We start from the raw sequence: 17,381 nt of genomic DNA, 5'->3' as shown, positions 1-17,381 counted from the left end.
CACATCGGTGCATAAAAACGGCTCGACCACAACGCAACGCTGCTTCCTGTGGCGACCGCTAATGCCTCGTTAGTCGTGTTCATACTGAACAGTTACTCTAGAATTGATAATTATTTAAATATGCTGCGGCTAGTTCTTTACCTTGCCTTGTTTTACTGTTATTACACCTCTAGGTAAATGTGTGTGTAATGAGATCAATAAACTTCTTGAGTACAAGAAAAACATTCTGCTATACTTGGTTAAAGTTAAGTTTTTGTCTAATTATGTTTGAAACCTAGGCACTATCGTTGTTTTAACTAAACCACCCAATATATATGGTTAATAGAGTTATTTATACCTAATGATGTTTTGTACCTGAGTACCTATAATACTTAATTGTAGATTATTGTAAGTTCACACAACGAGTATAAGTATATTTTTGATAGTTGAGGTTTTAATTGCATGAAATGAATATAAATACTATATAAGCTCTTGTCAGCAGTAATTGATTGATTGTAGCTTTGTCTCTAAAAAGTAGAGATACGTAAGACGTACATAAACCTTGATACGACCTGTCCTACTTAACAAAACCTATCCTTGGTATTAAAGAGTTGTGTCTTATATTAAGCATTTATTTGCTCATGCTCATGTAGAAGCTACATGGTACGTTGTGTGTGTTGGTTGTCATATTGTCATAGACGCTCAGCTGTCATAATTAACCAAGTGTCGCCATTATCAGCCGGCGGCTGTCAGAAATGCGAAAGTCGTTACAAAGACATACGACCACGCATATTTTTTCTAGTAGATAAACGGAATGGCAAGTCTTGGTGTCAATCGGTTTTACACTTTATCATTATTGGCTTTAGGTTTAAGATTTCAGTGCGTAACTCTCCAAGTTGTAAGTTAGATATTAACGTAGAGCATGCGGGTGATACCTAAATAGCTAAAATTATAATTTTATGATGATTATTAGCTGTTAATGATTTTACAATTGTATGTCAAACAGACTATATACCATTACAAATTACGTAAGAGTGATATGATAACTTTTGATTTCATAACAATTACTTGAACAAACTACCTAATGCTTATTTATTTGTACGAACTCCTACTGCCAACGTAATACGTAATTGCGTTCCTAGCTGGTATTTATTTAAACCTACGTATTATTACTTATACAATAATACCATGTTATGACTCGTCTTCATATACGTTTAAGCTGTCAAAGAACGTCACAATTGAAATGACGTCAGAATTCAATTTTTATTTGTAAGCAGGTGTACAAAGGGAATAATTTCCCTGGTTGGTTTGCAACCGCTCATTACCGCGACTCACTCACTGCCGCAGCAGAGATGTTCCAATGACGTGCACCTCAGTATTGAATAGTTTTTAGGCCGTGTTACTTTTCCTGTTATGAGTTACGCATTTATTTTCCACTGTATTACTTCAGTTTTTTATCGCAATTATAACTACCGCCATTCTTACATATTCATTGATGGAATAGTTTTCTTGCTGAGAGAAATCGATAAAAAGCGACCGTGGTAATGCAATGATTCATGCGATCCTTAAACAAACAGGTTGTCTGTGGCGAGGGATGGTCGAACCGAGCAGCATCACCGGCCGTGATTGCTCGGGAGCCTTTGTCCGCGTGATCCCCCCCCCCGCCGGCGCCTAATGGGGGTCTCCGCTGACGATCCGAAACTAATACACTTACAGATTGCCCCCTTGAGTTTTAAAAGGATCGTCCCGATTTGGGAGTCATTAATGTCATCGGAGACGGACTAGTCGGCTTCTGGAATAGATGAGACGCAATGACAATGTTCTTTGTGTTGGGTCGGCTGATTGAGAATAAATTTTAGTATTGGGAGATAGAGATTGTAATCGATTGGGTTTTGGAACGGAGTTAGGCTGGTGTTTTTGCAACTCACGGCATTAGCCGGGCTTGTTAGTGCGGGCCCGGGCGGGTGCGGGTAATGAAGGCGAGCTGCAAGTCACGGGGCAGAGAGGCGCCGCCGCACCACTATCTGATGCCCGACAACGAACTTCGTCATTTTTGAACATGTAGCACCACTAATTAATGCCTTCCGCTCGATGAAAAACTCCACAAGAAGCGGTCACGTCATCATCAGTTGTCAACCCGAGTGTTTTGTTAGGGAAGAAACAAAATCTCTTGATTGACAGCTAAAGGGTATCGAGTGTTTGGTAATCGTGAGCTAATTTTGTTTCTTCTATAGAGTTACCGTGTGGCTATTGTATTGATCGTTGCCAGTGAACCTAACCCTTTACGGTCTGCTATGAATTGGACACTTGTTTCCCATGTCTGGCAGCGCAGTGTGCGTCGCGGCAACAATTAATTTACCACGTAACAAGAGGAACAAAAGGCGCCGACCCCCGGACCCCCGCCGCGCCCCCCGCCGCGCCCGCTGGGACCTAATTGATACCAACACCGATAGTGCCATTTATGCCCCGCACAACACCTTATATCTGTTATCACATCACCATAACAATAGACTGTTTAATAATGTTAATAGATCTGAGCTTTTATCAGAGAGTGACTGTCACTAATTCACTATCGTTCAGCTATTAGCCGATATTTTCTAACATCGACATTTCTTTCAATTGAACTTTGTGAGAATACAATATAATATGTATATATACATATAGGTACTCAGTGGCTGAGATAACAATAAAATTGCGTATGATAAATTCAGGCCCCATTAGCGAACCTCGGCGAGCACATTACGTCCATTAGAAGAACTATCGGAAATTGCGACTATTAAATGTAGCATCCGGCTTTTAACTGTAAATTTTCCGTTTCCAATTTGTTGCGTTGGGGTCGGATTTATTAACCAAGCCGCATGGCTTCTTGCTGCCATTAAACGCACCCGCACTCTCCGCCGCCGCCGCTCTCGCGTTGTTATGAATTCGGATGTCACTCTCTGTTAGAGATCACTTTAGATAGCCCCGGGGTAAGTAACCGACAGCATTTGCTAATACGCACACAACAATAATTTTCTAAAGCGGATGTAAGCTGTAAGCACTGGTAGTTTATTACGGGTAGTTATTTTAAGTATATACTTATATATTTATATTTCAAAGCTATGGTGGTTACTTATACATACTAACATGCAAATTCAGATGTCTTTTCAGACTACAAGCTCTACCTCTATCTAGACCAACTCTTCAAGGCGAAATACTCTTAAAACCCAACGAAGATCCAGTAAATATAAGCTAACAATACCCTCCGGCAGTAAAATAAGTGCCGTGTCCCGGATACTTACCATTGAGCTTGTCCCATAATGGCGAAGTCACGTGGCCTCCCCACCACTGGGACGTGCCATATTTCACAACCTCTCAGGGAACCATGAATAGGACTGCAGCCCTTGAAATAAACTCTGTATTTGATAGTTTGATTTTATACCCTTTCTAAGGGTATAAGAAATTAGTGCTTTTATTATGCTTAACTTGTTATGATGAGACATTCATGATATTGATATACTTGATGTGTTTGACCTCTCTAAAGTATAGCATGCAGCATGCTATAAAGCTAAAATATCAATACGAAAGAGTAAGTTATTTTCAATAACTATGCTGGAACTTAGCCCATAAACGCTCTCCTGAAAATGTACTTACGGAATGTTTTACTTTGCCAGGCTAGACGTTTTCTTCTATTCATTGTCTATTTACTAAACTGTTGATTGATTTCCCTTAAGTTCAGTAGGTACCATAAACTCCATCTTCATTGCATTGCATGCATTAAAAGTTCACTATGCTCCCTATGTTTTTTTTTTCCTGTGGCTGGCCAAAGATTACAAACGGTATCCTTTTTGCGTCACTATCGCTTCTCCTGTATAAGTATTATACCTATTTATAGTGTATTTAGCTGTACCCTGACCACACACACCTGACAGATGGAGGCAGTTTAGCACGTCCTCCCACAACAGAATGTGGTGAGAAGTGACCGTGACTGTCCGTGACTTTACAGCCCCTGCGCCCTGTAGCGGTATTATGTTATTGCAATATAATTGTATCGATGCATATATGCGACGTGTCTTTTGTCAATAGGATTATACCTAATACATACAGCATTACATATATTTAATCCATGCATGTGAATTCGTGTAAAATTGATGAATTAATAATAATATGTTGGTTTCATGGCTATGCTATCCAAGATTATCAAGATCACTTTTTCAATATAGAAAAATAGATAAAACAAAAGAGTATCTTTGAAAAATTGAAGACAGCTGTACTCTACCTGAATAGTGAGCCACGAGGCATGAGTCCTGCGGTCAGTTGCGGTCAGCCATTGAAGGGGTAGAACGAGCACTGTGCCCTGTGGACTGCACTCATTCATACAGTAACAACCAAGACCGCAGTTGCACGCATGTTAGCCTCCCTTGTGGTTAGACGAATCAGGGCCTATTGAGCTAATCTGGGTATACAGGGCGTTTGATGGATGTGGTGTAGGTAGTGTTAGACGTAAGGTTAGGCTTTTTACGATGGCAGTGTAAATTGTAGTGCCTAATCACCAAATATAAGCTACTACCATTGCAGCACATGGGCACTCCAAGGCTGGAGCGTTATTTCTATGATCTCCACGTTTGGCAGACGAGTTGGAGGTACAAAAGTGTTAGGCTACAAGAATAAATAAATACATTATACGTTCATAATATAGCTTGGTATGAGCTAGCACGACACACAGCCGCGTGGCGGGCCGGGGACCCCCGCGGTGGACAACACAATACTATCACTTTATGTTAATTCAATTGTTAGAGTACTTCACCAGAATATGTATCTTTAACTAATCTATTTTACAGACACGTGGCGTGGAAAAATATTTCTCTTTTTAAATCGAAGTTTAAATGCTGCGACCACAATCCATTTATTTTTTACTCTAAAAAGTAAAAGTAAATGGTTTAAATAACTGAAATTATGAATAATTATACGTACTAAAGCACTGAAAAATACATATCTAACTGTGGTTGGTTATTTTCTGTTACTGTAGTTTTAATTTAAAACTTTCCGTTTTATGTTTTTGTTCCAAAAAATACACGGTGGGAAATTTCATTTCACAAAACGATTCTTGGACTTCAGTTGTTTTTATTGCCGACGTAATTTAACCGAAAGATGCTCGTTTACGAGTCTGTGTATTTAATGTTTTCTCCCAGTCGCGGATATAAGACCGCGGAAAGAAACTCGGCATCTAATCGATTCGCAGAAGTGTTGAAAAGTGGCGAAAGCTGTTCTCATGCCGATGCCGCGCCCGCGGTCGTACCCACACTTCTTGCAGCGCATCGTCGCGCTAGCTGTATCTACGTATCTAGCAGAATGCAAATTGAATTATGAGACTTTTTGTGAATGTTCAATTGTTACACGCTTTGTGCTTTCGCCGCGAGCCGTAACTACGTGACGAGTGAACACTCCGCGCCGGTAATCGCACCGATTGTTGCCGCCATCATCCCAACTGTAATTACCACATTGGTTTATTTCATTGCCTAATACTTTCTATTGTTTTGAACAAAAGTTTTGTGTATCTCATACCTACCTTAATTCTTTAGACATAGGTTTTTTTAACGTTGGGTATTTTATATTCGGTTTTTACTAACATATTATTTCAAAACTAAACAATCAATACACAACACATATCAGATTATCTGATAAATTATTGTTTAAAAAATACGATACGGAAATACAGATCATCAAAGAACAGAAAATGAAATATCGTAGCAATGATAGGTAGTTAGAAGTCTAATTGGAGAGAAAATAAAGAGTGGAGTGCATAATAATTGTTAGTTTTTATGTTCTAGCTAGAGCAAGGCCGTTATACGGAGTAGCGGGGTCTTTGTGGTTTAGGCCCCGGGGGCTTCTGGGGCGGTAATTTTCTCAGCAATTAATAACCTACGTTGTTCAATTAGCTAAATGTAAAAAATGCGAAACAGAAGTCGAAGAAAATTACCAAGCCACATCCGCCCGAGCACTTCTCGCTATTATCACCGGGTGCCGTGTTTTGTGCTGAATGAAATGTCAAGTAATTGAACCTTCGACATTGTATTGACACGTTCGATGTTATACCTGCAATTATCATTAGTACTCGCCCCGTATATTCCTTCGAATGTATGTATAAAATTTTCCTTTGTTTTTCCACTGTGTGAAAAACAACAATAGTTGCAGTGGAAGTATTGAATGACGCCATCGCTCCGCCACACTGGACACTTCAGTCAATCTTCCAATCTCGCAGTCAAACATTGGCAGGCGTGATGGGGGCTCGCGTGCCCTCCGGCGATGCTCTCCTACCATTTTATTTGTTTATTACTAACGTATAAATGGGGCTAATAATAATGATTTTTGTGGAAATGACTGCCATTAAGTTGCTACCAAATATACGTGAGTTTAACGACGTATTCGTGGAAGTGTCTGTCGGATGAGGCCGCGGGCGCACCGCCGACACGCAAGCGACGCCGCGACCGCCGCGACCGCCGCGACCGCCGTGCACTCAGATTTGCACTTACATACATTTTAAGAGGAACGAAAACCATAGGTACTCATATACATATAATTTGTGCTTTACTTATTAAACATTAGGGTAACGTAACGTACCTAGGGACACTTTCGACTACCCCAACTTTGAATGAAGATATCGCAGCGTACAACTAAGATATTAATGTGAAATTTACTTTATTCGGTAGGATATATAATCTATTATGACTAGTATTTGTGCTGGAGCTTCGGTGTAGCCAGATTTTGTAAAATTAAGATTAAAGTAAAAATGCTTATTTTGACCCAAGGTACGTTACACGTTTGTACCTTGGGACACTTTTGAGTGTACTTTGGGACAAATTGATCTATTATATTTTTGGTACAAAAAGTCTTGTAATCATCGTTATTTTATAACTACATTGACATCAAATTATCATTAGTTTTTAACGAAATTATATTTTGCGATTATGTATGAATCTTATGTTACAAATTGGAACATTCACTTTAAAGGAATATTTTCTCCTTATCTACTGCTTGTTTCAAACGATCCTGACTTACTACAACTCTCTTCTTTCCAGTTTTACTCTGCCACTAATAAGAACAGAGATTTATGGCGTTATTTAGAAGTTAACAGTCTCCATAGTACAAAACCATAGGATACAGTGTCCCAAGGTACAAATTTAATCGTGTCCCAAGGTACAAAAAAGCAATATTTAACAAAAATTTCAATATCTTTATTTTTATGTTAGGAATCTTTCAAATAATTGCCGCTGCATAAAATTAAATAACTGAAAATATATACGTGTCATCCATGTCTCTATTTTGAGCATGCCTCAATGAGATAAAGCAACTCAAAAAACTATACAAAAGCTACTTTTGACTCCAAAAAACTTCATATTGTCTTCACCACACACTCGATGCCGGTATGATCACGAGACTCACTAGTTTTGCCAAGCGAGTAAAATACTATGCCTAGGGTAGAATTTTAATGGGTTTATTTAGCCGGTTTTTAAAATAAAATAAATGTCCCGAGGTACAAGCGTCCCAAGGTACGTTACGTTACCCTATATCTCAAGTCCATCTGTAACAGACGGCAATGAAATGAGTTTTAAAATCAATCTTTACAGGAATATAATGTAAATTTTATTGCAACTCTTAACGACACTTTTACAGATGCCTGTAATTAACAACAATAAAGATCTGTTGGTGAAAATTAAAAAACGATTGACCTTCGTGCAATTGCATTTTAAAATGCCGCTTTTAGTATACCTACAATAATTGGCGGGGTTATTTAATATTTATCACTAATGCTTTTTGACTACAGAGGAGTGAAAAAAATATATGGAGAACAAAAACAATCGCATGACCGAGCGCTCGGCCGTCCACGAGGAACAAAGCGAAGGATCACGAGAGTCATTCGGCTCGATTTTACCGCGTGAGGAACTGGTTCCTCAAATTGGAGCTCCTATTATCTTGGTCCAGTCGGTGAAGGTCGGCCGTCACACGAGGAGACCAAGTAAATTCCGACACGCAAAATATTGGTTTTTGACGGTTGGAACTGCCGAAAAAGTTGCACAAAAACCAATTGTAGATTACGACTCGAATCTCGATCCATTTATAAAAAATATTTTTGTTGGAAAATTGGCTAACGCAATGATATCAGGAATGTTAGCAGGAACTATGATATTTATATCAAAGGATAGTCACTTAAATCGTTCCGAAGGATTTGTATTTATCATTGTTTCGTATAATATTAAATCACCGATAAAGCAGTACGATATTTCTCGAGCATAAAATTTAGTCGCTGTTTGCCCGAGGCGGCGGAGTCTCCGACAGAGTGGGCGCCCGGCCCATGTCTCACACATTACCACACAATTTCATCGGCATATCAATTTTAATGCTTAAATTACGAACCATTCCGGACCGTAGAACTTATGAAGATTTATAGGGACGTAATTACGAAAGGCGTTAGAGAATGTCTTGTAGAATCAATACTGGGCCGGCTTAAAGCTATTACCTCGGAATATTATCCGAATCGATTACATTCAATAGAACAACAACGTCAGCTCAAAAATAAGGAGATCAAAGAAACACTTGAAGCATAAATCATACGAAACGCAAGCACACCAACCCCTAAAGCGTCGTTCACACATGCGGTGAAAATCGGTCGAAATGAACGCACATGCGCCGGGCAGCGGCCGCGACGTCGCCGTGCGTCAACGACTCGGTAATTTCCATTTAAATAAATAATTTGTTTCGGCCCAATTTGAGGCAGGAGGGGCGCGGGCGGCGTGAACGCGTAATGGCTCTAACTAGTGCGGTTTCTCACCGCGCTCGAACGGAACCGTTTTGGGGAACCGTCCACGGTGTAGACCACGGCCTAATGAAATAATACGCCTATTGAAGTCACCGGTGACTTCATAATTTGTAGTTCATAGAAACCGATAATTAGAAATTAAAACTCTTAAGTTTACTTAGGGCTGATTTTTCAATAGTCAGATAAAAGTTATCTGTGGAATAATTATACTATATTATCCGCGACACATAAATGCTAACCAATCATTAGAGAACTTGCGATTCTAAATAAACGAAAAGCAATTATAACTTAACACTTTAAGGAGATCTAATATAGCAAGTAATATTTCAGTACACAGCATTAGCATAAACTTAATTATGGGTTAAGTCCGTCTACAGGGCCGTCTAATGAGGCGCCCCGGCCTGCGGTCGGTTTCACACCACTCGCCGCCATTTGCTGTGTGAATGACGCTTAATGTGGAAATAATGCGCTCATTATCTTTTATTTAATCCCTAATCGATTTATTCAGAACTCGCGAGTTTACGTCGCTCGTGTGTTCGCAGCCTAATGGCTTGGAGGCGTCGAAATGCGTATTTAGTATATAATTATTTATTTATAAGTATAACTTGTAATACTTATAGCAGAAAGGATTAATGTCGCATAGTTATTTAGCGGAAATTTTAAGTGCCATATGCATTAAATCAATATCACCCCTGGTAGTGTCAGATGGCAGGCGACAACCCTTGCTTGTGAAGACAATTTTACTTAATTATTTTGTCATTTGATATTTCGTATCCGTAATAAGAACTCGCCTGTTGATGTAGGTACACAAAAGTAGGAAATTCAAATGTAGTATTTTAATGCTATATTAATTTATGTTGTCATGTAACATATAATATGTAACATTATAAACGTACTAAAAAGTAGCTAGACGTTGGTTTCACTTGAAACATCGTAGGAGGTAGTAACAAAGGGTTGATAAATATCAACCGGACTAAAAAAAAAACTTAGAACACTTAGACCTATCAGCGTTCTAAATCTTTTCTATACGTGAATTTTATAAAATATTTACTCCTTGAATTCGTGCCTGATACCAAACGCTTCAAATAATATGCTTAAAATTGTCAATATTAGGGCTAGTTTACATAAGAATGGCGTCGGCAGTGGGGCGACGTCGCCTAGAGGGCGCCACGCGACGGCGGCGTACTGTTTCTCCCAAATTAACCCGATAATTCTCTAATTGTGCAATTAGCCTTTGCCAATTTGCCCCGGGCATGCTAAGGACGATTAAATGTACGCCAATATTGTGTACCTAATGCCTATAGATATAGCTCCTTGTGTTCCAAGTTCTTAAATAATTATCAACCTTTTTGCTGTGAGTTAAAATTATTAGGGTTTTTAGACATACATACTTATTATGAAGCTCTATTAATTTCCATCACCCTTAACTTTGTGTTTAATATTTTGGTGATGAAATTTGGAGGTATTATATGCCTACAATATGAATCTATCTGAATAGCCTGTCCATATAATCAAGAACAACACGGTGTATTCTGATTGAATCGTTAACCTCTTTATAGAGTGACCGGCGATGGTTTATCATTATCACATCTCATTTCCCCGGCAACGTGTTGTCGAAAAATATTAGCTCATAAGTATAGTTATGAGTTTTATGAAATACAATTTCGTCTGTAACGACCCACGAGCGCGCTAATAACACGCCCGGGCTAAGCGTTTCGTCTGAATATTCATTTTGGCTCATCGTAATTTCGTTTGATAATTTTCAATTATCCAATCGCTCGTATATTGTGGGAATATACAACTTATCATACTGTAGTTTATAGCGATAATTATTGTAATATTTCAATTACCGTACCTAATAATTTAAGATATAAATTAATTGTTAGTCAAAGTAAAGGTAAGCACTTATTAGTCAGTGAGATATCTACGTAGCATACGAAACCTTCAGTTCACATCAAGTGAACATACCTTCGGTCATGATTCATCCATGATTCATTGATACGATCAATATGTATTGACCAATATTACATCCAACCACACAGTTTAATATTTTTACTTTGCTACGAAGAAGTGTAACTAAGTATGCAATAGTCATAAAACTGGTATAAAAAGGTCAAATCCCATACACAACGATTTTTTAAAAATTAAATATTCAAGAACTGAATACGATGCATACGATGGTAGTTTGTGCATAACTCTATATTTCTAAGAGAAGAGGTGTTGGGCGCTGGTTATTATTACAAGTCTGTCCGGACATCGCACCGTCATCGCTACAAAAAGTTCTGATGGGAGGTAATTTCATTCATAATTTTCTAGCGCCGTTTTATTGTGGTCGGTATAGTGGAGGCCTCTCGCCGCCCATTCACGGCTCATAGAGGCTAGAGTGTTGTGTCTAGGTTATACATAAACTCTGTGTTTTCAAAAAAGTTTAAGTTACAACAGATAATTATAATATTAGATATGATTGTAGGTACCTAGGCCCTTAAAATGTTTATAATTTTACGTCCAAAGTGGTTTCAAAATTAAATAAGAGCGATTTCTTACCATTCCATTCTACAGATACTGAATGCAAAGATGACGTGACATATTGAAACAGTGGGTTACCCAACTAATAGCACCTAACCTGGTATACAAAAAATCAGAAGTTCATTTAAATCACGGAACATCCTTAAATAATTATCGAATACCAACTTTCACTACCGCAGCCCTATTCTCTTTGAGGAGCCGCCACCTGACCTCATACCGTAATTTTGTGCTCGCATTAGGTAATCTTATTTTATTTTTTATAACAAAAGATCTTCGTCATTTTTGACAAGGAAAAGGCCATCAACATTGTAATGCGCGCGCGGCGCCGCGCTGTCGGCCCACAGGCGCCATCTACAGGACTAGTCTGTCTACACCTCGGCAGTAAAAGGAAACACACAGCATTGTACTAAGATTGTATGATAAATTGGAAGCTCTACGCTAGTGGCGACCCCATTCGGTGTCGAATGTGTAGCGGTCGCAGACGGACGGTTTGTTTCAATCGCGCCACAAGACCAATTACGGAGTATCACTGGGTTTTGACCAAGTCTGGGACGGAGGTTCAGATGGAGCATAATACTCGGAGTAATTATGACTTCAGTCATCGGCCGGTCGAGCCACCAACGCCGACATCACCAATTTAATTCAACTTTTTGTGAAATCTTATAATCTTACACAGTTTTTTGGTGTCTCTACAAATTCGGATTCATATTGGAGTGTTAAGGGATTCTGAAACTTTACAGCTATAAAATAGTATGTTAGGGCATTCATTGAAATTTCCATTCTACATCTAATAGGTAATTTAAGATAAGTATTATTATTATTAAATACATTTGGGATATAAATGTTGGACACATACAATAGCATTCAAGTAATTAAATGTAGAGATAAATAGGATCATCATATTTATGGAGTAAAAAGGTAAAACTTGCCTCGTGTCGCATGTAAAGAAGTAACAGAAATCATATTTATACGATTCAGCCAAGATGAAACTCGAAACACAAACAGAATACATAAAGGCTGGTGCACACACGCTCGCCCGCAATTTGATCGTGTTTTATTATTTCTTTATGGTAATTGTAATTGTCGTGGGGTTAATTGAGAGCGCAGCCATATTTACAGCTCGCTCGGGAGATTCGACTCGTCGATAGTGGACGCCCATTATTTCTATTTGTTACATTACGACTGCTATGAGGAATGCTCTGACAAATAGATGTTAAGAAATCATTGCTCCATAACATACAATATACATACATATAGTGCCTAGCTAGTTACAAAAAGAAATATACCTACTCGTATTACATAATCTAGTGTATCATCGTAATAGTAATATCCCTATCTATGTGGAATAATCCTTCTAAATTTCTCTAACCTCTTCTTTTCTTTCTCTTCGGCTTTGCTTGTGAGAAAGCTGTAAACGGTAGCTCTACCCTTATGAGGATATAATAGAAAGCGCTATTAAATAATGATAATAAAATATAATCCTACTAGATTCCCAGTGTTTCTGATGGGCTCAGATTGATACGAGCGCGAGTGTGGACCCGCGGCCGCGACAGCTGCGCCAATCACAATGTCAGGGCGTGGTCTCCCCCCCCCCTCCCGCACCCCCCGCACCCGCCAGCCCTGCGGGTCCCGGTTTATATCATTGCTACACAATGGTACCTTTTTTATCGAGCTTTTGTGCCCCATATTAGGGTGAAATATCCGGTCGGATGTATTCTGTACTCACCTTTATTGGACTCGAAATGAACAACAACGGCCTCGTGTAGTGTTAAACAAGACTTGAATATTTTTGCAATAAATTTTATCGATCGTAATTTCTGAGATAATTCTTGTATCTTGTTAATAAATAACCTATAACTTACTCGAGTTTTTCACGAGGAATAATTTAGATTTTATTGTCAGTTTATGTTTTTTGTATGCAGCCGAGCCGAACTAGGTAGTATTTATTAATGAGACCGTCCTCGCTGCGGCCGGTAGCCACGGGAGCTGTCTCCCGCTCCTAATTGTAAATACAATCGAAGCTTCTTTTAATTTATTTATATTAATTCTAAAGCGCCTCGGGCGTCAGTCGAACAACGGCGAAACAGTTCCCATATAAATTAGAATATAAATCAAAACCTGGCCCAGAGTTCTCACGGTTTTATGAACATATAATTAAAGTTTAGACGATTCCAGTCGTTTATTTGTGAAGCTAACTTGTGCCCCGTCCCTGTTCCAGGAGCACCCGAGCCTGCGCGGCACGCCGCTGGCCATGCTGGCGGCGCAGTGCAACAAGCTGTCCAGCAAGTCGCCGCCGCCGCTGGCCGACGCCGCCGTGGGCAAGGGCTTCCACCCCTGGAAGAAGAGCCCCGGCGCGCCCTCCCCCCCCGGCCCCGCGCGCGCGCCGCCCGCCTGCTCGCCCTACGCGCGCGCGCCGCCCGCCTGCGCCGCCGCGCCCGCCTACCCCAACGACCTGTACTTCCCCTCGTCCGGCGACCAGCTGCTCGGCAAGAGCGAGTCCAGCGCCAGCCTCGGCTCCATGTACTCGCGCCACCCCTACGAGTCGTGGCCCTTCAACGTGGGCGGCGGCGGCGGCGGCGGCGCGCTCAAGGCGGCCGACATGGGCGGCGTGGGCGCCGTGGGCGGCTCGTGGTGGGACATGCACGGCGGCTGGCTGGACGTGGGCGGCCAGATGGCCAACTACGCGGGACAGGAGTACTCTCAGCTGACGCACGGGCTGGGCGGGGGCGCGCACCTGCTGCCGGCCGCGCCGCACCTGCTGCAGGACGCCTACAAGTCCGTGCTGCCGTCGCAGGGCGGCTTCCTGCACGCGCCGCCCTCGCCCGCGCCCGCACAGGCGCCCTCGCCGCGCTCGCAGCGCCGCTACGCCGGCCGCGCCACGTGCGACTGCCCCAACTGCCAGGAGGCGGAGCGCCTGGGCCCGGCCGGCGCGCACCTCCGCAAGAAGAACATCCACAGCTGCCACATCCCCGGCTGCGGCAAGGTGTACGGCAAGACCTCGCACCTGAAGGCGCACCTGCGCTGGCACACCGGCGAGCGCCCCTTCGTCTGCAACTGGCTGTTCTGCGGCAAGCGCTTCACGCGCAGCGACGAGCTGCAGCGCCACCTGCGCACGCACACGGGCGAGAAGCGGTTCGCGTGCCCCGTGTGCAACAAGCGCTTCATGCGCTCCGACCACCTCGCCAAGCACGTCAAGACGCACAACGGCGGCAAGAAGGGCAGCTCCGACTCGTGCTCCGACTCGGAGGAGAACAGCCAGGGCGAGGGCGCGGGCGGCCGCTCGCCCGAGCTGGACGTGAAGCCGGGCGGCGGCGGCGGCGGCGGGCTGGTGTGACGCGGGCGCGCGGGTCCCGCCGCGCCGCCCCCCGCCATGCTGTGATCCGCCCGAGCCGAGCCGCTGTACATATCACGCCACCCACCCTGTACATACTAGTGTGGACTTGTATCATAGACTGTGCGGTTGATATATCGTTATAAATGAAGTGTATGTAATTGTTGATGTGAGACTTTTAAAGTGCTGTACAGAACTTATAAATATAAATATACGTTATGGATAGATAGATTTGAGACATATTTTTAGTTTAATTATAAGTAGAGTCACAGTTAGTCGAGATTGGAATTTAAATTACATATGATGTTTTATTTATTTCATTGCAAACGAACATTGTGTTGTGAAGCGATATTTATACGAAAAAATGCGCTTTTTAAATAGTTATGTCTATTAAATTAAAATCGAGAGCTTAAAAACCACAGATATTACTTAACAACTAGTTACATAATTTAAGCTTTCGGCAGAAGATGTAAATCGTAAGATTTTAAACGTATTGAATCCGTGAAATATAATTCACAACAGTCCCCTGTTATGTTATTGATGCCTTTTTACAAGAATATCTAAGTTACAGACATTTTATATTTATATTAAAACTGATGTAATTTTCCTAAATTGTTTAACTCTTTAGTGTAAAATCCACTTATTGTATAGAACTTAAATTTATATATTGTATAAAATTGTGCGAAGTAAAAGATGCCTGAAATTGATTTTCTAAAAAATAAATACATTATTTTCAAATGATATCTGTTTGTTTTTTTTTTATTTATTTTTTGTAACATTAGATATTTTAGTAAGTATAAAGTACCTACTTAATTATATGTCCTGACAAAACAAATAATCTATAATTCGAAAACATGATCCACCTCGTCATTGAACATAGGACCATCGCGGGTGTTGATGGTTGAGGCAAGGCTTCTACTACTAAGTCACGAAGAATGATGTTTCAGCCACTACCAGCTAGTAAGCCTAAAAAATAAGTTCAGAAAACAACTCTTACCACCTCAAAAAATACACCTCAGTTAGAATTTAGATAAATTTAAAGCTAAAGCACAGTACACAGTATGTAGTTACCTTACACTCACGTCTGCAAATGCCTAACAGACTCTCATATCTCTCTTGCAGAAAGTTTGAAGTACGACGGTGTTAATACTTTTCTTAAACTATTGAAGTTTGCGTTTTGTGACATACAAAGTGGCGCCTCTAGCGGAAAAGATAATAAAACTTTTGAAATAAAACGTCATCATGACAGGATAAAACGTAAACTTTTAAACTATAAAATCTTTTCTTCGATCGGTCGCTTTGCGAGTAACTCTACTTATAACGAAATCAATAATCTCATCATACTCAGTAGCTAAATAGCCGTCAACTGCTGGACATTATAGGCCTCACTTGACAGGACAGAGGTCCTCGTCCTCCCTCTTCTAACTGGCTACATCTAATGTCGGTAAATACCTTGTCTGAGCGTGAGCAATATTCTTCTGCTGAGAGCGGTGCTGGCATGACGGGAGACCATGGGATGAAATAATGATATGTATCCAAGAGTAAGTATTATTATATCACACACCATGAGGAAACCTACATAATATCTAGACTGGCCACATCTAAATGTGTGATATGAACCCATCCACTCGATCTGAATCGATAATCCAGTACATAATTAGACGAGTTTTCCAACAACCGCAAACAGCCAAACAGGCAGGCTTCAGGAACGACAACCTAAGACATAATTGGATGAGTCGAGCGAGAATGACTATTTGCGGATGATGATAATGATGATACGTTTATAAAATGTGCATATATTATAGGAATTTGTAATTTCGGTTGGTTTTAGTGGTTTATGAATAATAACAGGATCATTAAAAAAAATATATACAGACGAATTGAGAACCTCCTCCTTTTTTGGAAGTCGGTTAAAAATATTGTTTACCGACTAATCAGCTACATACTGTTGTTCTCTATATTCATTTAATATTGATGTAACTTCCTCTGCGACAGTTTGGTATATAAAACAGCTAAATGAGGCAATTCATAAATAGTCCTACTGTTAGGTGGAATGTGGAATTTCACCAAACGCTAAACGTATTTAGTAGCCTGTCAAACGTCTGTCAATTAGTACAAAATGTATTTAAAATTTGACTCAAATACTATTTTAAATACGTTTAGCGTTTGGTAAAAGTGACCCTTAGTCAAATTCGATAACAAATGTTTTGACATATTATTTATTTATGCCATGTTGTATTGGCATATTTCGCGTTTATCTAGCTAGAGCAGGAAATACATCTGTTACTTCTGTATTGTATTAGACACTAAAGAGCGAAGGGTGCTCAGCAGACCCCTGCACTGATACTCGAACGGAAATTTTTTAATCACCGCATTCGTTTATAGTCAGATACTTACGGCTAATGAGTTGTGTGTATAGCCGAATGACATTTGCGAAATTCGATGTCAGCTTTAGACTTGGTCTGAAGAGTGTCAATCTGAGCTTTACTCCTCTGTGTTAAGTTCCACATTGGGGAGTGAGGCGACGGTCATTACGTATGTAGGGTCGACAGTGAGGACGACGGGCGTCGTAAAAAAGCGAATTGAAACCACAAATAATTGAAGAGGGGAGTCGTGGCTCGGAGTGTCGCGCGCGGGTGGGCGCCTCGTGCCGTAAAAACCGCTCATCTCCAGCCAGCCTCAATTACCCGACTAGAGCCTAGCTCATCTTCGCTTTATTAATGACATGCAGCGAGGTGGTCCCTTGAT

General features: G+C 40.8%; 1 protein-coding gene across 5 annotated transcripts in view; it reads left to right on the top strand.

Moving 5' to 3' along the window:
* Positions 1-15,376, top strand: part of LOC119693674 (transcription factor Sp9) — a 68,494-nt gene extending 53,118 nt beyond the window's left edge. For all 5 annotated transcript variants that reach the window (XM_038117744.2, XM_038117747.2, XM_038117743.2 and 2 more), the window contains one exon: positions 13,521-15,376. In XM_038117744.2, coding sequence (XP_037973672.1) covers positions 13,521-14,636 — 1,116 coding nt within the window. In that variant the 3' untranslated portion in view covers positions 14,637-15,376. The remainder of the gene's footprint in view (positions 1-13,520) is intronic.
* Positions 15,377-17,381: the final 2,005 nt, after the last annotated feature.

This window comes from Plutella xylostella, chromosome 10, assembly GCF_932276165.1.
Source record: "Plutella xylostella chromosome 10, ilPluXylo3.1, whole genome shotgun sequence".
NCBI lineage: Eukaryota > Metazoa > Arthropoda > Insecta > Lepidoptera > Plutellidae > Plutella > Plutella xylostella.
The sequence above is the reverse complement of the archived record's forward strand: the minus strand, read 5'-3'. Positions and strand labels throughout refer to the sequence as shown.